The sequence below is a fragment of the Cyanistes caeruleus genome, chromosome 11 (assembly GCF_971803275.1).
Source record: "Cyanistes caeruleus chromosome 11, bCyaCae1.hap1.1, whole genome shotgun sequence".
NCBI lineage: Eukaryota > Metazoa > Chordata > Aves > Passeriformes > Paridae > Cyanistes > Cyanistes caeruleus.
Window position 1 is genome coordinate 22,833,916 of NC_141711.1, and position 25,628 is coordinate 22,859,543.

Genomic DNA, 25,628 nt, shown 5'->3' on the forward strand with positions numbered 1-25,628 from the left:
GCAAGGAAAGCTTTTTATTTCTAAGAGCAGCATTAAGTACGTGTTTAAATACTTTCTTGTCTAAATGGTTCATTAAAATATTTGGAACAAAATGTGTGAGAAAAGAAAATGAGAAGTAGGAATTTCCATGGTATTCTATAAGGCCCTTCCATCTGCAAGTTGCCTTTCCACAGGTGAGCAGTGCCAGTTCTTTAAGCACAGCTATTAAATTGTCTGTCCAACAGAAAGGCTTAATCTGAAGCCTTAATTTGTATTTTCAGGGTGTGTTCCAATGAGTGCTATTTCCCTCTGCCCTGCTCACCCACTCAGTCCTGTGGAATCCTCTGGAGTGCGGCTGTTCCACTTTTAGACCTACAGTGAGACAGGTTTGCTGAATTGGATCTGCTGACTGTAGCTGCAGAGCCATCCCAGCTTTCCTGGGAGCTCCTGCTTGTGCTCCATCCCTGCTTTATCACTGCAGAGTGTGTCCTAAGGAAGGGGTTTATGGCACTGCCGTGCGAGCATCAGAGTGTCCGTTGGGGCCACTGTGGCTGGCACTGGCCCATGGCAGTGCCAAGGCCAGGGGACAGGAGAAGGCAGGCAGTGCCCTGCCCTTCGTGCCTGGCAGTGCCTGGTGTCACGCACACTGTTAGTGTGAATGAATTAATTAATGCGGACCACGGCTGCATGTCTGAGAAAGGATGCTCCAGACAGAGCGATATTGCTGCAGGGCTCCCAGCCACAGCTCTCAGATCCCTCCCAATTCTGGGAGGAGACCAAGCTCTTCATCAGCCTCTGCTCCATGATATTCAGATGAGAATTTCCCCCAGCTTGTTTCTTCATGACCATTTGTTGGGGAGATCAGGTGAAGGAGTGTGACAGGAGCTGTGCTGCCAGGCCCTGGGTCCCTTGAGCTCAGGGCACTTTGGGGCTTTTTGGGAACAAGCCCTCCCTGATGGCTTGGCAGGTCTCTGCCAAGGGATATGTAGGGATGATTTCCTTTGAATGGCTGAATTATAATTTCCAGTTTTGTTTCTGAGGGATGGGGTATCCTGGCTGAGGATGATCCTTCTGTCCTCTTTCTGCCTGTTAGGATTGGATGCTTTGGACTTTCCTTCCAAATGGAGCAGTGGGATCTGTGGTGTGCCAGACCAATGTCAAGCAAGGGTAAAGATTTCCATTTGGTGAAGCTGTACTTTGGAGTATAAAGAAATAATTTAGTCCTCCTTTGTATGTGAACATGTGCAACACCACAGCACCAGCCTGCAGTGAGCAGGTTTCCCTTTCTTACGTGAACTGCCAGCTCCAAGAAGAAATTGTGTGCCAAGCAGCAGCAATTATTCGCTGAGCAACACCCCAGACAGGGTCTTAAATATTTAATGTATTATTCTGCATTCCATCCCTCAGTGTGAGAGGGATGCAGCAGCACAGTGCTGCAAGCACTGAGGCTCTCACAGAGCTCAGAGCTGCCTCTTCCCCTCACACCCCTCTGAGCGGCTGTCTGCAGACAGCATAACTTTGTACTCTGATGCTCCAAGTGAATCTCCCTTCTTAGCCAAAGGATGATATATTTGAGCAGTCTTTATTTGGGATCAAGCTAGGGGTTTGCTTCAACTGCAATTATTTCATCTGTCACCACTGTGCATTTTCGAGCCAGAATAATATCTTGGCTTTTCTCAAATTGGATATTTTTCTGGCTGCTTGCACGATGTGTGCTTATGCTGTGTGGTTATTTGTAGGCTCTGCCAGCAGTAAGAGAGTAGTTCTGGTGTCTCCTCTGTCCTCTGGTGAGCAGCTAATGAAGCAGTTGCAGCCATCTACACTGATGGGAAGGGACTTTGGTGCCCCAGCTCAGCATTATCCAGGCAAATTGAGCCTGAGGCTGTCCAGGGGACCCTGAGGAGGGGAGGCAGCTGGACTGAACCATCAGCATGGGGACTCCCCCAGGATTATCCACTCAGCCCAATAAGAACCTCCTGAAGTTCTGACTTCACCCTCCATCACCAGAGGTAAAACCAGGCTGCTGTGTGGAGTGACTGTCCCCGTTCATCCATCTCAGCCAGAGCAGAGTTCTGGGTGGCTCTGTCACACTGAGGCTTGCTGCAGTCACAGAGACATCTTCCAAATCCTCAGTGGTTCCCACTGCCACTGTTCCACATGGAGAGGCAGGAGTTGAAGGGCTCTGTAGCAGTCCCAGATCAATAACACTCCTTGTCTGCTGTGACAGCTGAGCAAAGCACCACTGGAGGTTTTCACTTCTCCAGTGTTCATTCCCTGCCCTCTCTATGTCACACAATAGAAGGAGCTCCACCTTGGACTACTTCCAAAATAACCTTTAGTTATGCTGATTTTTGTATTTACAAAACCCAGTTTATTTCATCACAAAACAAGCAAAATAAACCAGAGCTTTGTATCATGGCTCAAGACACTAAGAGATAATTTTATTTCCCTTCAATCTGCTATAACATTGTGGAATAAGATCTTTTAGACACCCTTTTAGGGAATCTTTTAGACATCTTTTAGGGAATGCTCTCTGCTCACCACACAGTGCCAATAACAGGAGTTGGAGCCTGTGGCCTTGTTTTATGCTCCAAGACAGAACTCTTGATCAGAATTGTGTTTATAGTTTTTGTCTATGGATACCCAAATGTTACAGTATTGTCACAGTACAGTTGGCCTGGACAAAGTAAATCTAACCATAACACAAATCCAATTCAGCTAGCCTAGTTCCTCCCTGGATAAGTTACAGGGCACCCTCAGCCAGCCCCATCCAAGCTGAGCAGTAAGCACACCACTGGCCAGGACGCAGGGCAGGGAGAGAGATCTCAGCCGATGGCTGTCTAGCCCGGGAAATCTGAATTGGGTATTTAAGTGAGTTCTGAATAATAAACGAGGCTGTTTTGTCTCATGAGCACCTGGAGCACAAGTGGTGGATTTTTGTCTTCCCACCCACAACCGAGTGGTGGATTTTTGTCTTCCCACCCACAACCAGCATGTTACACCCAAAGCCTACTGTCTGAATTTTAGACCAATGATTTCTTGGAAACATTTGTATTTTCTCCTGCATGATGCACTGCAGAAGTGGGCTGGTCAGGATTCCCGTGCACAGGTGGAAGCTCTAGGCAAGCTCCTCATCCAGGAGCTGAGGATATCCATAATTTGGATAATCCTTTTAGTCTTGGAAGCAGTCATTACTACCAACAATTATACATATTCTTCAGGTTTCATGCTGACCACATTAGCAGTAAATAATCCCACTGTGTGCCCAGTTTAGTTAGTGCCTTTCCCCGAAATGTCAGGAGGGGAGGAGATGTCATTCAGCTGAGTCACAGTGAAACTGGGGCAGATTTCCTTCACTGCCCACCTGGAAGGACCTTGCAAACTCCATGGAAACAAACTGGAGATACAAAACAGCCCCCAGGGTGGTGTGGAGCATTCCCTGATAGTTCCAGGCAGTTCGGCAGTTTGTGCTCAATCTCAGCTCAATTTTCACTCAAAGCCTTGGGCAATTCTGCAGCTAATGGTAGTCTGGGAAGTTTTTAAGATATCTTTATTCATTCCAATGGAAATGATACATATATAGACAAGTCTGTTATATTTAACAATATCTTTTTAATGGCTTCATTATTAGATATTATCTGTGCTTCTTTCTGGGCTACAAATATAATGAGCCAGTGCCCATTAGGAATAAAAAGGATTATCAGACCTTCCTGCTCACTTTCTTCACAGCAGTGCAGTATTTTATTTTCCTGTCCAGTTCATTTGTTAAAAAAGTAAAGCAAAATGAACAAACCTTTTTTTGGAGTAACCTAAATGAGATATATTTTTATCATTCCTGAAGTGATCCTGTATGCAATGAGATACTTGGTTTGCTGCAGCTTTAATGACATTGTGTTCAGAATCTAGGTTATTTTTATGTTTTAAATTAACTTTCTATCTTTGAGCACTTTGGAAAGAAACCAAAATACTTAAATGGGATTTTTAGCTGGAAAGAAAGCAGGGGAGTAAAGTTGTGATTATACTATTTTCTAAATTTGACAGGAATTAACTAACTTTTTGTACCCTACGTCCAGATCTTTCAGCAGAATTTAAACTTGGTTTCTCCTGTTTCTACTGTTTCCAGTGGGGGTGTTTGTGGCCACTAAATGTTGGTTTTCATGTTGTCAGACCATGCTTGAAGTTTTCCACAATGCCAGGTTGAGTCTGAGGGTGGGTGGCCAGGCAAAAAGGCTGGGCTATAACAATTCTGGGTGTGTAGCCCTTCTTTGTAGGACTTTTTGTTTTCCACCTTTCTCCCCACAGTGTGGGCATCTTTCTCATCCAGGGAATTTCTCCAGATCAGCACCAGAAGGTTTTCCTGTCTTTGCCACTGTTCCTATATCTGCCCTTCAGCTAAAAAACCATATAAGACTTGCACCAGGGAAGTTGGATATTAGATATTAGGAACAATTTCTTGCCTGAAAGGATTGGCAAACAGTGGCACAGGCTGCCCAGGGCAGAGCTGGGATCAGCAGCCCTGGAAGTGCTCAGAAAACACTTGGATGTGGTGCTGAGGGCATGTGGTTTGATGGACCTGGCTGTGTCAGGGTAAGGGTTGGACTCACCCTGGAGGTCCTTCCCAATCTTGATGAGCCTGGTTTATGAATCCAAGAGGAGTATTTTTGCTAAGAGCTGTGCTTTTCCTAGGTGAGTTTATATATAGAAATACATGTGCCTCTCCTGACTGGGGGTCTGGGTGCTACCTGGGGTGCCTGACTTCAAGAAGGAGAACCAGGATTCCTAATGAAGCTGTAATCCTGCTCCTGGGGGTTGTGTCAGGAGTGTTCAGTGTCATCAGAGGTGTTCTGGGGTTGGGGCTAATCACTGCTCATTAGCATCTCCTCTGTATGCACCGCACATCCCTGCTGCACAAAGACAGCGTCTGAGAAATATTTATTCACAGCACCAGGGGCCGAGACTGCTCAGAGCAGATTTTTTCCTGCAAGTCTGGGTTTAAAAGCAAGGCAAAAGCCCTGCTGAGTGAGCAGGCTGGTACGTCCACAGCGCACGGAGGAAAGCAGGAAACTGAATTATAAGTGAAGTTCACCCTTTCTTTTCCATGGTTAAACCAACACCTAGCCACAAAGCTGGCATATGTGAGCCATCCCCCTCAAAATTCAGCACTATTCACAAATCTTGAACTGGGGAAGCAAACAAATTACAGGGTGGTATAAGCTCCCCAAAGCTATTTTAAAGCTTTAGCGCTTTAGTTAAAAGCTATTTGGACAGTATGGTTTGTTTCCATTTCTGTACAGATAATTCTTGCTGCTTTTATGGCCTCCTCCGTTCACACCACCCTGTTTAGTTTTGTAAATGAATTAGGAATCTTGGAATTCAAAGTCAAGATTTGCCATTGATTTATGAGTGACCACTGTAAATATAATTAATGCAGTTCTAATGTGAATTTTATGAACTTCTACTGTACATGTTTATGGTTCTGTGAGCAAAGACTGATCTATGGCCATTTGTATAAGGGATAGAAATGGATGAGTCCAAGTGACCATTATATATATATATATATATATATATATAAAAAATATAAAATAGATATAATTTTAATAAATCTGGAGTCATGCTCAGAGAGAGCAAGGGTAATTACATCACACTGCATGTTAAATATTGCTGCTCAAAAATCAACATACTTAGAGAACTTCCTCAGTCCTTACAATTACCTGAACTTTGTGCTGTAATAATTCTGCAAGACAACTCCACAGTTGCCTTTATTGGGTAGAGAGCAGAAAGCCCCAGAGTATAAAAGTTGCTCACTTAGATACAGAAGGATGGAGTGCTTTTATAATATTGAAAATTGATCAGGTTGTGACTTATTCAGACAAATGTTTCTCTAATTCCCCCTTCTCTAATCTAGGAAAGGGTGATGGGTTTTTTTGTTTGGGTTTTTTTATTTACTCTCATGTTTAATGGCATGCTAAGTACTCTGCAATGTCAGTAAGAAGGAAGAGAATGTAAAGTCGTTGATATTTAGGACATAGAATTTTGGAATAGTTTGTGCTTTTAATTTGGTCTGTACTTTAATACTTTATAATTTTATTCTTTTGCTGTCACCTCAGGACTTCACTGGAAACAGGAAGCAGTGTCTCAACTGACCCACTCAGGTACTGTAGCAATCATAGCTGGTAGTTGTAGGTTTGAACTGACAGAAATACCTTGTTCTGCACCAGCTGAACATGACACAGCTTGATCTTGCAATGCACAGCCAGCAAAGGCACTGACCCAATAGCTGAATAATCCCAAGAGTGGATAATTTGCTATTTTCTAGGCTTTCCAACTTGAAATTCAGTCTTAGCTTCAAACCCTGGGTTTGTTCTCCAAGGAGCACAAAAGGGCGCAACAGAAGGTATGCCTATGTACAAACCACCTCTCTCTCAGATTTTTATAATCTTCATGCTGCCAATATTTGACCTTTCCTCCTGTTCTGGCAGGTCTGTGCTGCTTTGGGGGAACAGTTGCATGAAGATGCCACTGATATTTGTGTTGCTCAGCATTTTGATAAAAGCACCTACCCTTCAGAGAGCTCTGTCACGGGAGGCACTGCCAGAACTGGGATCTTACTTTGATCACTCCATTTAGAAAGCAATGCTTGGCCCTGTTAACTCTGCATATCAAATGGGTGCCTTGCATCTTTTATTCTCATCCCTGCACACTGAAAAGTGCATCAAAGGCACAGACTTCCTTTGGTAAAGCTGGGACAGAGTCCCTCCCTCTCAAACTGGAAGCGGGTTTGGTACAAGTCTTCCTCTGGAGATGTTCTGGTTCAAAGATGTGGCTTTTTCCCACATGAAGTCATTTGAACCTTGCTTGAACACAACTGGGAGCTTTTGTGTTTAACCTTATTCAAATTAAGGCCCCTCTGTAATTAATCTTCCATTGTTATCCAGTGTAAAGTCTTCTGAAAGTGAAGCATTTTGCTTGTTACCATTTCCCAGCAGCCATCCCCTATGCTGTGATATTCCCTTTGTCCTCAGCACAACAACACTGGAGCACGTTCAGTCCCCACTTCAGTCCCATTCCCAGTGTGATGGGAATAGTGGGCCTTTGTGTGGCAGGACAATGCAGGAACAATCCCAACTTCCCCCTGCTCTGCTCCTCTGCAAATTTATTTTAATAAGAGCATCCTGTTGCTGGTGTGTGATTTACCAGAGACAGGTATTGCTGGCACCTTTATTGCAGGCTCGAAATAGATTTTATTACAATGTTTTTTCTTCCACTGGGTATTTTTTCCATGGCAGATGGGGTATCAGTGAGGAATATGGAAGAATTAGATGCATGCAGTAAATCTTTCTGAATGTTGAGGACTGAGCTGAAATAATACTTGGGGGTTACCAGACAAGGATGTAAAAATGCCACTCTTTAACTATAAAATTAATAATTTGGTGGAGTTTAAAAAATCTGGAGCAAAACAATCACAGAGGGGAAACTGAAGAAAATGGCTGAGATTTTATCAGATAAAACTGAATTTTTCTTAGTGTTATATAGTTATAGAGGGAAGAGCACGTGATACATAGCCCACTTCAGCAGGTCAAATAAGCCTGTTCTGGACCTGTAGACAGAATTAAGGCCATTATTTTTTAAGTATGATGAAGATAATGAAGACTTCTTGTTACTGGATGTGTTCTCATGAACCCGCTGAGCAAATTGGCCTTTGAACAACCCAGAAAAGGGATGTACCAATTAACATGGCCCCACTCAGTGTCCTGTCAAGTATTTCCTAGTCAGGGTACTCTTTTTGCATTTTGCTCACAAATTTCCTGTTCCCATCAAAAAGGACATTTCTCCTTAGTGAACAACTCATTGCTGGAAAGGGTAAAGATTAATGTGAAAAAATTGCTTATGTCCATTATAAAAAGGAAAATATGTAAAAACTGGGAAATTTTATGTGTGTGTATATATATTGGCTGGCACAATTTCTTTCATAGCCTGCACAGGATTTATTCTGGATATTTTGAGTTGGCCTCTGTCAGCTTTCAGCTGGCATCTGAAAATATTTTGTTTCCTAATATCTAAATTTTAATATGGCCCTTATGGAAGGTTGAATTGCCAGGCCAGTTCCAAATGAGCTGGAAATTTAAATGTTTGAGCTCTGCAGATATTTGGGGTGGATTTGTCATACTTTGGCAGTTGAGTGTCTTAATAACCAAAAATAAAGGGTAGGATCAAATGGTGATTAGAATTCATCTGTGGGGGAGTGCAGAACTCTGAGAGCTCTCTGAAGCCAAGGAACTTTGTTTTGAGTTTCTGGAATGTTTTTAGGCAGCAGAGTTGCCCTTCAAGTCAGTATGGAAGGAAGAGACCTTGATTTATGTCCTGACTCTCTGGGCATCTCTTCAGTGCTTGTCACCAACATCTTGGGGTGTCTCCAGGGTGTCCCCAAGCCTGAGGGCTCTGTATGACCTCTTCTACCTGCCCTGGTGGGGCAGGGATGCTCAGGGGATGGTACCCAGGAATGCCTGTGAGGGGCAGGGAGGGACATTTGGTTTGCCAGAGCCTTGAACATCAAAATTTGCCTTATTCTTTGAGTAGCCTTGGAATTTCCCCCCCAGCTTTGATGTGGAGGCCACTTACTGCACTACAGTGGCCACACATTACCCTGTGCACAGAACTTTGTGTGCTGTGGTGTCCTGTAAGCACCTCAAACCTTCCAGGAAGAAGTTCAGCATCTCTTTGCTTGTACAAAGCCTTGGTTTGTACCCCTGCTCTGTACTCCCCCACTTTTTAATATGATGTGTGCAGGGTATTGTGGATGAATATGGAATCCACACTGTCTGGGTCCTGTGAAATTCCTGAACTCCACAATACATGCTACCATGAATTTTTTGTTTGTGGCCAGCCGAGTATTTCATCCTGAGGTCTTGAAAGACTTGTGGAAAACAATTTAACTACTACAATTTCTGTGCTCCACCTAAATAGGGGGATACACTGTTTTTCTGGGGAAGTGAAATATTTTTTAGGAATGTTCCTGGCATATCACTCTAAAAGTTTAACTAATTAATAACAGTAGTTCAGTATTAGTATTTTGTGAAAGATTGTCACCAGACAAGTCAATTTTCCTGCTCTGCCCAACTTTTGAAAGCAATACACCAGGAACTCCTGCAGGCACTGGCTTCATGCTGGGGTTATTTTATCCCTCAGTGGATTGTTTTCCTTCAGCCTCAGAGCTACAGGGGTTGGCAGGAAAACCACCCCTAAAAGAGGAGGTGGTGCAACGTTTGATTTCCACTTGGCCCTTTCTTTAGTGGCTGTTTTTGAAAGCCCTGTCAGAGGCTGAACTCTGAGTGACTGCAGAAATTCTCAGCAAACTGCTCACTGCTCTAAGTGTTGGAGCAGCAGCACATCCAAAAATCCCTACGTGTGTTAGGCCTGGGAATTCAAAGTCAAAGGTTTCGGTAAATGCCTTTTTGAAAGAACCAATTCTATATCCCAGCTGAGCGTGAGATGAAGCTTAATTTCCTTTGTTGTTTTCCTCTGGAAGACAAGTGAAAATGAAGAACGTGTTGAGAGCATGAGGCTTTTCATTTGCAAAAGTCCTCATTAGCATTTTCTCTGCATGAAGGGTGGGATAATCAGTGCTGGATGCTGTCAGGAAATCCATGGGTACATGGCTCCTATGCTCCAAGCCCACTCCTTAGAAATAGATAATTAAGGTGATAAAAAGGATTTTTTTTTTTCTGGAAAAGATATGATGCTGAGAAAGAAGTTGCTTTGCAATGTGAACAGACAAAGGATAAGTTTCCTGAAAAGTCTCATTTCAGGATCAAGTCTTTGGCTGGCATCTCCTGAGCTTACTTGTGTTGGGCTGGTTTTCCCTTCTTTCCTTGATCCTGGGAATAGCTGGCCTTGGTTATGGGATGTAGCCATTTTTTCTTTTGTTTTTTCCTTCTTTTTTTCTTGGAATGTAAAAAAAATCAGATACAAAAATATTACAAAGGGGAAAACTCAAATTTTTTTTCATCTTTCTTTTATTTTTTCTTGTGATTTTTTTTGTGGAAACAAAGGAAAAATGATTTTCCACTACCCTCTTGGCACTACCGAACCCAAGGCAGGAGTCAGTGGCAGGAGGCTGGGGCTCACCAGCAGCCACTGGGTCTCCAGGGCCTTCCCTCAGTTCCTACCAGGTCAACCTACCCTGGAAAACAGGGGATGAAAAGCAGGGATGAAAGAGTTTTGATAAGAAAATCTAAGTATCCTCACCATGATGGCATCAGTGACTTGACAATTGCCAAGCTATTGAAGCCCAAAGGATATGAGTCCAGGAAGATAAATAGGCTTGGGTTTGGGCAGTGTTTTGCATTGTTGGGGGTAGATGTTGCTTCTCACAGACACCCAGTTGTGTTTGCTTAGCAGTCACCAGCTCTGGTGCTGCTCTGAAAGAAATCCCAGCAAATAAGTGCAGGCAGCACAAGGAAAAAGGGGTAATTGAAAGAGAATCTTCACAAGAAATTATGTTTTAAAAGGCCCCAATCAAATATATTTTTTCCCTGCAAGTTGCTTTTCATATGATCTGGTCATTCCCACCACCTATCCTGTTCTGTACAAGGTGTTTTTAGGGAAATACCACACAAAGTGTGACCCTGTTTAAGCATAACCCACTGATTTCTTTACTTCACTAAAGAAACTGCCAGTTTTTACTCAAATATATTTATAATTTCATTTAATAAAACTTACAAAAAGCCTTTTTGTAAGAAGAAGCAATGCACTTCTGTAACTGCACAGTGACAGTGAGTAAAATCAGAACCCCTAAATATAGCTTCTAGAGATGCCTAAATATAGCTTATTATCCAGGCACTTGGGGAACTGGATAGGTCCACATGGAAAAGAGCCTCAGGTTGAGGCTTAGGGGTTTGGTTTTCTTTGCATATTTTTAAACAGTGCTGCAATTCTTGTGGCTTTTTGGGGAGAGGATTGTGAGGGTGTTTCATGGTTTGTTTATTTGTTTGTTTGGGTTTGTTGGTTGATTGGTTGTTGGTTTTGTTTTAAACACTTGTCCAAGTGCCAGAGTGGTTTTGAAGCATTTGGTCAGATTTTGGTTTTGTTGCTGTGACTGTTGAACTCTTTAAGTTCCTCTAGACCTGTTTGACAGTAGTGCAAGCTGTAGCCTATATGTTTACTGTGAGTGATTTTCAGAAATTAAACAAAATGAGAAACAGCCAAATTGTGGTTGCTGGAAGAGTGAACTTGCAGCAAACTGGACACAAGCATTGGTCTCCATCAGGACACTTCTTATTTAAAAGCATTTTTAAATTTTAATTTTTTTTTAGATTTTTTTTTTTTTAAGATAAATTGCAGTTGAAGTTGTTGTGTGCCAGTCCTGTTAGTTGCAATGGAGCACTTCTGTGCCGTTGTTAACTCAGAGTATCCAGTGAGACTGGAGAAGGGGAGGGATGGGCACAGATCTCTCCTGTCTGACCAGGGACCAGCTGGAGCTGAGCCAGGGCAGGCTCAGGCTGTAAATCAGGGAAAGGTTCTAGCCCAGAGGCTGCTGGCACTGTCCAGGCTCCCCAGGAAATGGGCACGGCCCCGAGGCTGTCGGAGCTCCAGGAGCTCTCAGGGATGCGCAGGGTGGGGTACTTGGGGTGTCTGTGCAGGGACAAGGGTTGGACTGGATGATTCTCGCGGGTCTCTTCCATCCCAGGAGATTTACAGAATCCCAGACTGATGGGAGTTGGGAGGGACCTTAAAGCCCAACCCATTCCATCGCCCTGCCGTGGGCCTGGACACCTCCCACTATTCCAGGTGGCTCTAAGCCCCAATGTCCAGCCTGGCCTCGGACTCTTCCGGGGTCCAGGGACAGACACAGCTTCTCTGGGCACCCTGTGCCAGAGCCTCCGCACACTCCAAGGGAGGAATTCCCACCTATTCTCTACTCTAATCCTACCCTGTGTGATTCCGTTCCAGGATTCTCACCCTTGACAGTTCACGTTGGGATAGAGAGGAAAGAAGGAGGAGGGGCGGGAATCGGTAGAATTGGGCCAGGGTAAAAGATTTTTAAAAATTTGTGCTCGTCTTCTCAGAACAAAAGCAACCCGTTTTTATATCGTGCCTAGCAGAGGTTTCGATAGCAAAAGCTGCTAATTGTAACATGCCCAGCCCCAGCAGCTCCCTGCCTGCGGCTCGGGGATGGCTCCGGAGCGGCTGTGGGATCCGCCGGGATCTCCGCCGGCATTCCCTGGAGGGGCTGTCCGCTCCCGCCGGCAGTCTGCCTGTCTGTCCGCCTGGCTCCCTCTCTGTCCTTCTGTCTCTCCGTCCGTCAGTCCGTGGCCGTGCCCGTACCTCGGGGGCTGTCCCGCTGCCTCTCTGTCCTTCTGTCTCTCCGTCCGTCAGTCCGTGTCCGTGCCCGTACCTCGGGGGCTGTCCCGCTGCCGCCCGGCGGTTCGGGGCTGGTTCATCCTCCCCCCACGCTCCCTGGCAAAGCGCGCTGGGAACCAGATAAGCACAATCTCTTGTGTGAGCGGGAGGCTCTGAGCTCCTGGCTGCCTTCTTTTTTTTTTTTTCCTTCTGCTTTTTTCTGCTCCTTTCCCCTCCCCTCAAGAGAAGCCCCCAGTTCCCGAGGTGCCGCAGACAATGGAGCTGATGTGCTGGTACAGGAGGAGCCGATTTACGGGGGGAAAAAGAGGGAAAAGGGCAAACGCCTGCAGCCCCGTGTGCTGAGATCACAGCCCTGCTCTGGGTACCGGGCAGTGGTGTCAGAGCCCATCGAGGTAATTGCCTCCATTTTCCGAAGTTCTGGGAGCTCTAAGGATGCTTTCCAAGGCTTCATCAAAGCCCGCAGCTGGAATTTATCCACGCTGTTTGTCCAGGGGGCTTTCAGAATGGCCTAAAATAGGCGAAAGGAGAAGTGGGATTTCTGTGCAGTACCAGTGATCCCGGTAGGACCGGGGGCTTTGGGAGAGGTGAGCGCTAAGCGGGATCAAAGAGCGCCCATCAGTTGGTGTCCTTTGTGCGCTCTCCCCTTTGTATGAGCGGGGCTGCAGGTGCTGAGCCGGGCGCGGGGCTGCCCCTCGCCTCCGGGGCGATCCCACAGCCCGGGGATGCAGGGACACGAGGCTGCCGCACCGCCTTTCACTCATTCAAACCACAACAAAAAAGTCTTGTGTCGCTAAAAGCCCGCTGCAGACCGCGGTCGCGGCGGTAGGAGTGCTAGAAAATGCTGAAGTTGAAGGCCTTCTGCTTGGATTACTGGCAGTTTTTATGTCTCCAGCCTCTCCATGGTTTCTATAAAAGGTAAGAAAACGTTAACTCTGAGATGCTCTTCAGCACATGATGCCACCAGGGTTTTTCTCCGCTGTTCTGCTCCCTGGGAGAAGGGAGTGGTAGGCAATTAGTGAGGTTAGTGAGAACTTGTGACAAAGATTGTAAAGCTGCTTTTTTTTTTTTTTTTTTTTTTTTTTTTTTTTTTTTTTAATTGCATTAACTATCAGCTGCTGTTGTCTTTGCATGCAGATGTGAAGGTAAGAGTGCTGTTTGGTTTTAACCTCTACTTTAGGTCACATCACCTCAGCTAAGACTCAGGAGTTTTTCTTCCTGCTATTTTATCCTTAGGCACAGTAGTTCGTGCTGTAGTGTCCGCACTGTACACAACACTGGCAGATTAATTGAAATGTCATGGGAATTTATGTAATGCAGAGAAGACTCTTTATTTCCCGGAGATATTTAGCAATATAATAGTTCATCTTTCCTTTCCCTCCCAGAACAAAGTGCACATCAGAGTCATTCAGAGCAGTGGGCACTTCACTGAGGCAGGTCTGACACCCAGCTTAAATGATTGATGGTGAATGGTGATGGTAAAGAATAGGTCTGGATGTCAGATGCATTGAGCTTGCCTATTTAATGGAACGGCAAAATAAGCAATTCTATTTAACATGTCCCTGAACTTACCCTGATGCTTTTAAATCTAAACTTAATTTTCCTTGCTTTTGATTTACACTGCTGAGCAGAGGGAATTGGATGGGTTTGAATTTGCTGGGGGGAAAGTGGGGATCCCTTCACCGTGAACAAAACAATGCGATTCTCTAAAATGGGATTCCGTTCTTGTTACGTACACTTTCTGCCCTGGCTACCTATTGTCAGCCTACAGAAAGTGCTTTGTACTACATGCTAATTGCAGTTGAATTTTTCATGCAGCGACTGAAGGCTGGAAAAGGGAACTGTTCCAATCTTTTTCAAGGTTTCAGGGGTGCCCTGCACTTCCTGCATTGAGTAACAGGGGACCCTCATCTGTGCCCATTGGCTTGGGAAGTTTCAAAAGATAGCTTTTATTCTCCTCGCTGCTTTTCACAGATCCCACTGCCAAGACAAAAAATTCTCAACCTAGTCCCAGCCCATTGTGATGTTTTCCTTGCTGATAAACCATGTAAAATATAAGAATTGTAGCCAGACTGTTTTTACACAAATAAATACTAAACTCGAGCTTTCCGTCTTGGATTCCTGGCGAAATCCCAGCTTTGTGGCAAATGAGTTACTGAGGAGTTATTCTACTACTCCTAATGGAAAGCCTTGCAATAGGGCTGCCCATTTATTCCCTTCCAGAGAGTTAATTTACTTGCCATCAAAACCTGGGTGTGCTTGAATCTTCTGTCGGCATGAGCAGCTCTTAAACCAGGCCTTAAACACTTTGGTATCATATAGAGGCACTTTGTTCTCATCTTTTTAAGAAGAAAATTGAAGGAAAGTTGAGACTTCCTCACGTTTGAAACAAAAGAATTTCTTGGTTGAAGCACAAACAAGTGTGAAAAGCAGGTGCTGCAGAATAAATGCAAGGAAGTTCTTCTGGAAAAGAAAGAAAAAAAACTCTCTGGAGACTTTCAATTACTTTTTATTAGTGACAGCAAATTGTTTAAAATGCTCTTGAAAAAGAGCCCAGGGGCAATGGGAAGGTTTTGTGTGTTCCCCATGTATGTATTTCCTATTTTTATGTATAAAATGAGGTAACACATAACCAAAACAGTATTTGGGTAGCATTTCCATGGAGTGACCATGCTCTTTCCTTCTGTGCACTGCCTGACTCTGATTTTCAGTTGTAGTCAGTGCTCAGAGCTGTGGAAAATGTTCCTGGTTGCTTCAGAAGCTGTGACTTGCTGCTCCATGGTGGGATGTCCAGCTGTGTTTCCAGCTTTTATTATTCCAGGAATTCTTGTATGTTCATGTCCAGAGAAGGGAACAGAGCTGGGCAAGGGGCTGGAGCCTCAGGAGAGGCTGAGAGAGCTGGGAAAGGGACTCAGCCTGGAGAAAAGGAGGCTTAGTGGGGACCTTCTGGTTCTGCACAACTCCCTGACAGGAGGGGACAGCCAGGGCTAGAGGGGGGTCGGGCTCTGCTCTGAGGGAACAGGGACAGGACAAGGAATGGCTTCAAGTTGTGCCAGGAGAGGCTCAGGCTGGATGTTGGGAAGATTTCTTCATGGAAGGAGTCGTCAAGCATTGGAAGAGGTCAGTGATGGGGTCCTCATCACTGGAAATGTTCAGAAAACACACGGATGTGGCACTTGGAGACATGGGGCAGGGGTGACCTTGACAGTGCTGGACAGATCTTTGAGGGCTTTTCCAGTCTTAATGATTCAGTGATTCCGGGTCTGCTGCCTGGCCTAGACAATTCCAATTTTTTATATTTTTATATCTTGCTCTGGGGTCCACTTCCATGGAACTGAAATCCAAGGGCTGGAAGAGAATTCCGTGCAGGGCGTGTTGGTGGCCCCACTGCCCAGGGCTGTGGGGCTGAGAGAGATGGAAGACAAGGTAAATGAGCCATTCCTCCTCTGTGGCTGTGGCTGCAGTGCCAGCTGGGGCACCACAAGGAAACAGTGAGCCTGAGTGATAGGAGAAAGGAAAACTAGGACAGGTTTTCAAGTTTATTTATGTATACTGGGTAAAAAATCCAGCTCCATGTGGATGGGCATGTGGCACCCCTAAAGAAATGCCAGGTAAGGGCAGGCACCACAGTGTCTGAGACCAAATGTACAGAGAGCTTCTCTGGAGTTTATTCTCTCAACACAGCCAGGAGAAGGGGAAATTAGGAGAAATCCACCAACCACACTTTCTTCCTTGAATTTGACAGCACCTGCATAACCAGGACTTTGCCCATCCCATGTATATTCACAAAACAAAGTTGCTGCAAGGTAGTGGTGCTGATGGCTCCAGTAATGTGCTTATAAACCAGCAGCCTGATTTATCCAAGTGTCAGCAAATTGCATAAAGCAAAATGGAGGGATTGGGTTAGAAACCTGCTCCAAGAAGTGTTTGGTAATTCAGTGATTTATGAAAATGAGATTTCAGTGCTCTGTTGCCAATAACACTGAGTGCATTTTGGTCAGAACCCCTCACTTGAGGGCTGGTTTTGGTACCCTCTAAATACAAACATGGAGGGTGCTGAGATGTGTTTCTGTGGCAGATTAAAGTGTAAGAGGAACAAATCACTGTCAGGTTTCTGTGGGCTTTGCAGGATGAACGTCTCATGCTTAACTTCCAGGATTATTATAAATCCATGTGACTCCAGGTTTAGCATGTGAAAGTGAAGATTTTCCTTAGCCAGGGGGGAAAGCTTCATGCTGTGCTGCTGCCAGCTGGTGGATAATAGCCCAGGCTAGAAATTGTTATCATTAGCATTGCATTAAAGATCAAGCAGAAGGTGAGGAAATGTGTGACTGGCAATGAGGGCAGCTGTAATATCTGTAGATTTTCCCTCCCAGAATGTCTTGTCTCTTCTGGCTAAAACAGGAATATTTAAAAAAACATGAAGCAAGTGCCAAGTTTGTGAAGGCTGCTTAGTTGGAATTCCTTGTTTGGCAAACAAAACAGTTTTAAAATTATTTCTTGTCATTTTCAATTTTTCTTTCATCAGTTTGGTCTCTCTAAAGGTGGCATGAGTCCCTTCCAGAACAATTAGGGACATTTGTAATGAGCCACCCCAGTGGAATAAGCGAAGTGAGAGGTGGCTGGCTCTTTGAAGCCAGAGATTAGCTGGAATTGTTTCACCCTTCAGTTGGGACTCACAGTTCCGTCACCATGCTTCAGGATAGGCTGAATCATGTGCTTGAGTCCATCTTTAGGCAAAATAAGTCTGTATTTTTGTATATGTTTCATTCCCACACATTTCAGTGTAGATTAAAAATGAAAATGCTTTAATGAATTGGCTTGTTAGGAGCAGCTTATTACTGCCACCCTGGAATACCAGAGTATCTGAGTGTCAGAAGCTCCTTAAAGCCACTCTGATATTGCACTCTGCAGGGCACCTGCAGCTCTGTGCTCATCCTGTCTCCCACTCTTATCCTAGCGAAATGTGGCATTTGAACCCATGAAAGGAATTGCCAGCCTTAATTTAGATGCTGTTTCAAGGACAGCATACAGGCTGGAAATTATCTATGTCAGTGCTGTCCTTTAGGTCAACTCTTTGTTAAAAAGAATGTGCTTTGAGAGGCTTTGTTCCTCATTTCGGGTGTTGCCAGCATGGACTCTGCTCTGGGGTTGTGTGAGGTGGCTTCAGATGTGTTGGGTAACTGGCACACGGCAGTGCTGCTGCTCCCTTTTAAGAGAAAGGCAGTATAAGAAAAAGCGTAAAGAACTCTCTGGTCTTGGATCACTACATAATTAAATTCATTATTGAGGAACAGATTTAATGAAGGGGGAAAAATTTATATACGATCCTATCATCCTGTATTCCTGGAGATGATGTCTGCATACTAATTACAAACCTCAGGAACAGGGAGTAAGGGGAAAAATCCATCGAGTTCTGGTTCATGCAGAAACCAGGGAACTGCTTTTGCGCAGTGCTGGACGGTGATGTCAGTGGGCTTGTGTAGCTCCTTGCTATCACATAAACTGAGCTCGTTTGAAGCATTTTAAACAAAACAAAACCAAAGCGGGTGGGGAGAATTACTGGAGCTTTGCCTTGAACTTGCGTTTGGAGTTCACCATATATGTTGGTAGAAATAAATAGTTTGCTTTCACTTGACAGTGACTTTATCCAGAGCAGGGCTGAGTCATGTGGCTGTGGAGCAGCTCCCTCTCCAGAGGATCCTTGGGCGAGACTGCTGCAGCTGCGGAGCAGATGAGAGCTTCCCCCACCTCCCAAATCCACCACCTCTGGAAGCACAGCCTGCAAACAGCACACATTACAGTATTCCCAGTCAGCGTGAAAATTATTAGGAGCAAACCCTCAAATAAATGCACAAAGTAGCAGAATGCCTTAAAAGCCATCAGAGGATTCATCTGCTCTAGGAAGTGATTCCAGTTGAGGAATTTAAATGAAAATACACCAAATAGCTGCTAATCTGGTGGAAGCCTTCCTTGTAATGTCATTAATGATTCTCTGTGTCTGAAAGAGGCTTTGTGTAGATGTTCAATGCTCACATACCTGAAGTTCACACTCCCGGTTTGCCTGGCTCACCTCTGGTTTCACCAGTGGGATTTGGCCATGACTGAGCAAAACCCAGCATGAATCTCTTGGGCTGGGATACCTCTCCCTGGAACAGTGCTGGAACTGGGTTAAACTGGATTTCATACCTGACCGTTCTTAGTGTTATAAATGAAGTCAGCCAAATTTTATCAATAAGGATTTTATTGAAAATTTTGTAAAATCGAATTTTGGAACAGCCACAATCAAAGCCAGCGTCGAGCCCGGGGTCGGCGCTGGGTGAACTCTGAACCAGCCTATGTGGCACTGGCTCCCCCAAGGAGTGCTGAGTTTTATACAGGTTTTTCGGCCTGAGGCTATGCAGCTTCAGTTTCTTTCTTTTTCTTGTGTTCTTACATATTCATATTTCTGCTGCTGGTCTGTTGATGAGTTTTCCGAGAAGGGAAGAGAGTTTGAGTATTAGGAATTTTAGGAATTAATTAGGAATTAGGAAGTTTGAGTATTGAGTTTTTCAGGAATTGGACATTGAGATGTACGGTCCTGAGGATTTCGACTAGATCAGTATCAGGTATTAATCGCTGGGTCGTTAGTAGGTTCGTCTTGCTTGGGTGGACCATCTCTTCTCGGTGTTATCTTAATCGCTGTGTTAATTACAAATTCCTGGGTTTCCTGCAGCTGCTTTTGCAATCTCAAGTTGTTTGTGTTTTATAGATAAAACATACTTTAATACTTGACCTTATATATGTACAATAAAACGCGAATTATACCAACATATATTACATTAGTATGTGTGCCTGCCTTTTCCCCTGTCTTTTCCCCTGCCTTTTCCCCTGCCTTTTCCCCTACCTTTTCCTCTACCTCTCTCCTGCCTTTTCCCACCCTTCCCCTACCTCTCCCCTGCCTTTTCCCTCCCTGCCTTTCCCATACCTTTCTCACCTTACCTATGCCTTTCCTTTGCCATTTCCCCTGCTCTTTCCCTCCTTTCCCCTGCCTTTTCCCACCTTTCCCCAGCTTCTCTGCACTCCTCATGACATCAACTCTCCAGGCTTCCTGAAATTTTCAATTTCTTCACCCCCTTCCCTCTCACCCAGGAACCATCTGTGAGTCCTTAGGTTCTCCATTCCTCACTCTTGCACAGATTTTAACCTTTCACAGTCAGCTTTGAAGGCTGATGTTGGGATTTTTTGGAACTGGGGTGCTGGGGGTTCCTGCCCTTTAGCTGGATCCCTGGAGCATATAGTTTGCCAAGATTTTCTTTCCCTCTGCAGTCTCTCCTGTATTTGGATGCAGCTGATGGGCAGCCCCTGGAGCAGCCACATTTTAATTGTGCCCTGCAGAGGGGAATTGGAAGCTTTCTGAGCTCCCTTTGATCATTGTCCAAGACTGAGTTACAGCACAGGGAGCCTGGTGGTGGCCTGGAGACATCCCAGGAGTCTCTCAGAAGCTGCAGCCTGGAGGGTGCTGGAGGGGCTCTGCCAAGGATCTCAAATCTCCAGCCTTTTGGGGGTGAGGTGAGATGCCCTTTATCAAAATGCCAAGTCCAGGCTGGCTTTGTTCCCCAGTAGGACTGGCATGTCACTGCTGTCAGGTCCCAGGAAATGCTGAGGTTTGTGTTTCCTTTGGAATGTTTGTGAAAAATTAGCAAGGGAACTTTCAAAGGGAATGGAAGAAAATGCAGTGAAGGTTGGGAAGAAAATATGTGGTGAAGATATTTTATTAAAACCTCCTAAGTCACAATGTTGGCTTGTTGCGGGTTGAAGGTTTGAAGATGCTCCAAGTTGTCCAAAAAGCCAGAAAGCTTTTTCAGATAAAAATTTTAACTCCATCTATTTGTACAACTCCTTGCAATCCTTAATTGGTAAAAGCTGTTGTATAAGGGGAATGCTACCTAAGTTAAAAATAGGTCTGGGACTGCACTGACAACCCAAACGAGGCTGACTCCAGCAGTCACATTTTCGTTTTGTCAAATGACCTACAAATGTAACATACATCAGGACAGAAATGATGTCAAATCCTGGTTCGGGACCATTTCATTATGATAGAAACTTCAGAAAAACAGGCAAATTGTGTTCTGCACCCTTGAGGGCTGCAGCAGGGCACATTTCCTGTGGCAAGGATGTTGTGCTGAGCTCAGTTAGGCTGGGCCTGGGCGCAGGGGCAGCACTCAAATCACCTCACACACCACGGGTGAGGGAATGCAGATATCCAGAACCTGCAGCTTCAGCCAAAACCAAATCAGATCCATTGCCCTAGGTGCTGCTTTTCTCTGGGCTCCTCTCTTCTTGTACCCACTGAGCTCCCTGCTTATCATCCTGCAGGCTCTGCTGCCAAATGGGAATGGATCTCCAGAGGTGGGAGAGTGATGGAGTGTAAGATTCCATCTCCCAGTTAAGTCCTGCCTTTCTATTAAAAGCATTTAAAAGTAACACACCACCTACAACTTGTGAAGGAATCTCAGCTCCAGCATTTTTAAATACTTAGAGTGATTGATGTCCCTTGTGGTGTCTTTGCCTGCAGCAGCTTTGTTTCCAGTGTGAAAATTAGAAAATAGATTAAAAGCCTCCCGTTCCTCAGAAATGGCCTCAAGCTGTGCCAGGGGAGGTTTTAGGTTGGATGTTAAGGAAAAAATTTCTCCACTGTCTTACAGGCAGCAGCATGCAGGTCCAAGGCATCTAGTGTGGCCACTAGTGATTCTGGGTTTGGAAAAAAACAGTCCTGAATTGGGAAGAAATTTTGGAAGGAGGCAGAACTTCTCCTTGCACCTTCTTGTAAGCTGGGAGGACTCAAGAGCTTGTGTTACATGGGGCACTGTCATGGTTCCAGAGACAGAGCTGCAGAGAGGGAGAGCTGCTGTGTGTTCTTGCAAGCAGGGCAGAGCTAGTAAAGGTTTCCAGGGAGAAAAAAAAACCCAGCAAATAAGTAAATCTGTGCGGGGAGCTCGGGGTGGGTGCAGTGATGTGCTGCAAATGGAATCTGTTCTGAGAGGAAGAGATAAGTGATGAAGTTCTCATCCACACCCAGAGGGGAGGAACAACCCAGACAGGCAGATCCAAACAGCCCACGGGCCCCTGTGTGAGTGTGGGACAGCAGTGTCACTAGAGTGGTGACAAGAGTTTGTGATGGATGCAGAAAATGGAAAATCCATGTCCAGGGCAGACAAGGCACCAAGTGGCTCCTGCAGTGCTGGGGCTCATCCTAGCTGTCCTGAAGGGAAAGCAAACAAGGCTTCAGAACAGTGAAATCACTTGATATGCAGATGTGTGTGCCTTGTTTGGGGCATGGTGATGTGCTGGGAACAAAGGGGAGGGAAGTAAACAGCCCAGACAAAAGGGCCTCACTCTCACTGATCCTGGAAAAGCTCCTCTGTTCCTCAGTAAGATTTTTCTGGCTGATGTGTCCAGTTTCTCTTGGCCATCCCTTCTGTTACCTCCTAGGTGATGATACTCCAGAGGAGCTGTTTTTAGAGAAGGAAGCCCAGCATGAGAAACAGAATCAGGTTTGATTAACCACCAGTTCTTCACAAAAATCAGCAGCTATTCCTTGGTGCTGCTGACATATCCAGCCAGGCCCTGCCTTCCCCAGGCTCTGCAGGATGCTGTGGGGTTGAATATTCCCCTCAAATAGCATGCCAAGGAGCATCTCACACCAATTTTTCTTCATATTTACAGTAGAATAAACAGCACTTTCTTACAGCAGAGATCTAATCACAGAACTGAACTAGGACTTACATTAGCTCATTATCTGATTTGCAGTGTGCAGCATTTTCTGGATGTGTATTAAATGATATGTATTTCCTGAAGAATAATAGTAGTAGTAGTAGTAGCAGTAGTAGTAGTAGTAGTAGTAGTAATAATCATAATATTCATAATCATAATCCCTACTTGCTTAGAAGAGAAGCTACTTGGATTTGTCCAGGTCTTCTAGGGAATCAGCAGACAAACTCAGCTCAGGAGCTGAAATACTCTCCACACTATTTGATGTTCTGGTTTTCATGGGAAATGCTGCAGCAATGATTTAAAAACCAAATCAAAAAACAGTCCCACTGCAGCATCTCACCTCTGTCCCACGATGATCCCATGTTATTTTAATTCCTTTGGTCACTGGTTGTACACAAAGTTTAGAAACATGGTTGAAAGAGGTGATGAAAACTCTGCTGTCTTATAGATCTCACCACTGAATCTGTCTTTAGAGACAGGTAAAACCACTATTCCTGCAGATGCTTGTGCTGTCAAAATATTGGGACTGCAGGGGAATCAAGGAGGGTGTAATCTAAATACATCAATTACACTGAGGGCTCAGGATTGAGCTCAAAGAGAGGGATCTGACACAACTGAGGGTGCTGTTTGATACCTCTGTGCTGCACGGAAAAGTAACTACTGCTTTTATACTCTTTATATAATGGGTCTATTTATGCCAGATGAAATCTTGCAAGTGTATAGGGTACAAAAACCAGAAAATCTCTCCTGTAGGTACTTCATCTCTGAAATTAGGAAGTGAAGGGACAAGGTTCAACTGGGCTGCCTGAACTTATGTAGCTTTTTCCAGCATTGAAATGTATTTCTGTGATTAAGTTAGGAACAGATGTATAAAAGTTTTCTAATGTAATTTTCCTTCATTAAGCCAGCTGATTTTAATGTACTGTGTGCTATGGAACTTGGTATGACTTTTCTTAATGAGCCATCAATAGCTTGCTCCAGGAAAAATTATCAGGAACTCCCAAAGCAGAATGTATTTCAGTGGGAACAGTCACGAGACCCTGGACAAAATTGTCTAAGAGAAAATGGAATTATGTAACAGCAAACAGACAGTTAATCACAGAGTGATTTTGCTCTGGGAAGAAACAGAGTGAACTTGGTTTCTTGCTTAATTAAGTTTGATAATCTAAACATGTATCTGATGTCCCTGGTCCAGAAGGGCCCCTGATAATGGTGCAGAGAAGGGAGTGTGGGCTGAGCAAAAGATAGGGGAACTTTTATCTGTCAGAGCAAAAACTCTGACTTTCGGGGTGGTCTTGGAGATGCCCAGGCACGATTTAAAGGGCTCATCTCTACAACAACAATAACAATACTTTTTTCTAAAGTTTTTGCCATGTGAGTACATGCTGGGGCTTCAGTTCATTGAAACTTTTGTCAATAAATGCTGTGTGTTTAAACTTATTCAGCACAGCAAAATAATTCCACGTACATAATCCATCTGGGGGTTTTGTTGCTGTTGATTTGGGGGTTTCTTGGTTGCTTTGGGGTTTATTTTTAATCAGATCTTTCCATTTTATTGTTGCTGTGATTTCCAGGCCGAGTGTTGTAGCTGATACTCACCACTGAAAGCCAGGACTTCTTTGTATGCCTTCAAATCCAGCTTTGGAAAATGACTCATTACTTTTTTTTGGCACCAGAAAGTTTCTAACAGTACACAAAGAATTTTGCAAACAGCTGAGGGTTCCTCCAGCCCGAGGCATTTGATGGAGTGTGTACTGGGTTAACATTTACAGGTCTCATAAGGGATTTTCTAGGGCAGTGTTACCAGGCTGGGGGGTTCTTTTTGAAGTGGAATAAATGGGAATAACTTTCTGCAGGTGCTGCCTAAGATAGGGTTTTCTGACTTGGCAGCTTGGAGCAGCGAGTGTAACACAGAGCTTTCTGAACAGCCTCTAATAATCTCTTCTGGCTTGCAAATAATGTAAACACCAAATCTTATAAATCATGAAGAAAGGAGTAACCTGAGACTTCAGATGGGAAAGCTGCCTTCCCTCGGAGTTCAGTTGAGTGGAGGTCGGAGGAATCACTTGGAACTGGTGAATCAGAGCTGGGCTGCTGCCTGAAACTTGGACTGACTCTGTCTGTGCTGCTGAGCTGCCTTGTCTTGGGCTTGCTTGGAATTCTTCTCCCTTTGGAAACACTCTGGGGAAGGTCATGAAGGGGGATGGCAGTGCCATGTGGAACCTGATGTGGAAATACTGCATTTCTGTCAGGACGATCAGGTACGGGGGGGATTTATAAAACTTTGTTTTGTGAGGCTGAAAGTTGCCTGTGTTGGAGCTTGCCTGTGCTGCTGCTGCTGGGCTCCTGCTCCCTGCAGAGTCAAATCTCAGCAGCCTGGGAGTGTTGTTGGGATAGAGTCTTCTTTCTCAGCTTTGTACTGAACATGCAAAAATGACATTTTCTTTAACAGGGTTACTGCAAAAAAAGTCTTCCAGGAACATGGAGTTTTCTGTCTCATTTACGAGCAGGAGAAAATAGGAATATGAAAGAAACCTCATTTTGGAGAGTGGAAATTGAAAAATTCTGCTTTTCTTCAGAATGCTTGCCTGTCGTAATTTTGTTTGTCCTATCTCCCAAATCTAGAGGTTGAGCAGTTGTTCTTGGTGCTCTGCAAGCATCATTTGTGAGGAAAGGGGGTGAAAAGAAGGTGGCTTTTAGGGCAGAATGAAACCCTGGATTCAGTGTCTGTTGTCTCCAGGGTGCAGTGGTGCTGTGACCCCACATGGGAAAACACATGGACTGAAGGAGGGGCTGGGCTGGGCACAGTCTCGGGGTGTTGGACACTGCTCCCTGCCAAGAGCAGCTGCCGAGGATTCCAGCAGAGCTCATTCCAGGAATGGAGTTGTTGAGAGAGACGCTTGATGATTGTGCATCCTCACAGCGATTTTTAAAATATATTTTTAAACAGTTACCCAGTCCCAGGCCTTAGTTTCTTGGTGGGACACAGCTGTGTGGGTTAAGTGGTACCTTTGGCCAAGCCAGCTACCCTGGAGAGGTCATGTAATCCAAGTAATTACTGCATTTCACACTGCATAATTATTCCGGGCTGAGGATATAGTTTAGAAAGCCTGAATTCCTGCATGAACTTTCATTACAACTCAGAATGAGACTGTAGAAGGCTTTTTATCATCAGGGTACCAAAATAATCTAAGAAATCCCTTAGTTGTCAGCACAGCCAATATAATGGAAACTGGCAATAATCCCCAAGAGAGGATTTGATTAAGATAAAAATTACTTAATTTATGATCTGAGTTTAGAACCAGAAGCAGAGGGAAAGCCTGAAAGAAGCACATGAGTGCAGTCTTTACAACCCAGATGTTCATCCCAAACTTGGTGCTGCTTGAACTGCCTGAAACAAGTCCTGTGCAAATCCCTCAGCCCTGAGGCTGGATGATCCTATGAAGACTAAACTTTAAAAGTTCCTCAGAGATCCCGGGTGTGGTGATTTTCCTGAAATTTGACATGCAAATTGTGGTGTCCTGTAAACAGCCAGT

At 44.6% G+C, this 25,628-nt stretch overlaps 1 protein-coding gene across 24 annotated transcripts in view; it reads left to right on the forward strand.

Annotated features, from left to right (window-relative positions):
• Positions 1 to 25,628, forward strand: part of IQSEC1 (IQ motif and Sec7 domain ArfGEF 1) — a 291,038-nt gene that overhangs the window by 148,924 nt on the left and 116,486 nt on the right. For 6 of the 24 annotated variants that reach the window (XM_086846616.1, XM_086846620.1, XM_086846617.1 and 3 more), the window contains one exon: positions 6,087 to 6,131. The exons of 12 other annotated variants lie outside the window; for them this stretch is intronic. In XM_086846616.1, coding sequence (XP_086702742.1) covers positions 6,087 to 6,131 — 45 coding nt within the window. Of the gene's footprint in view, positions 1 to 6,086; positions 6,132 to 12,466; positions 13,255 to 24,101; positions 24,354 to 25,628 lie in introns of those variants that run through there. 6 more of the 24 variants (XM_086846629.1, XM_086846632.1, XM_086846631.1 and 3 more) reach the window with 4 other exon arrangements.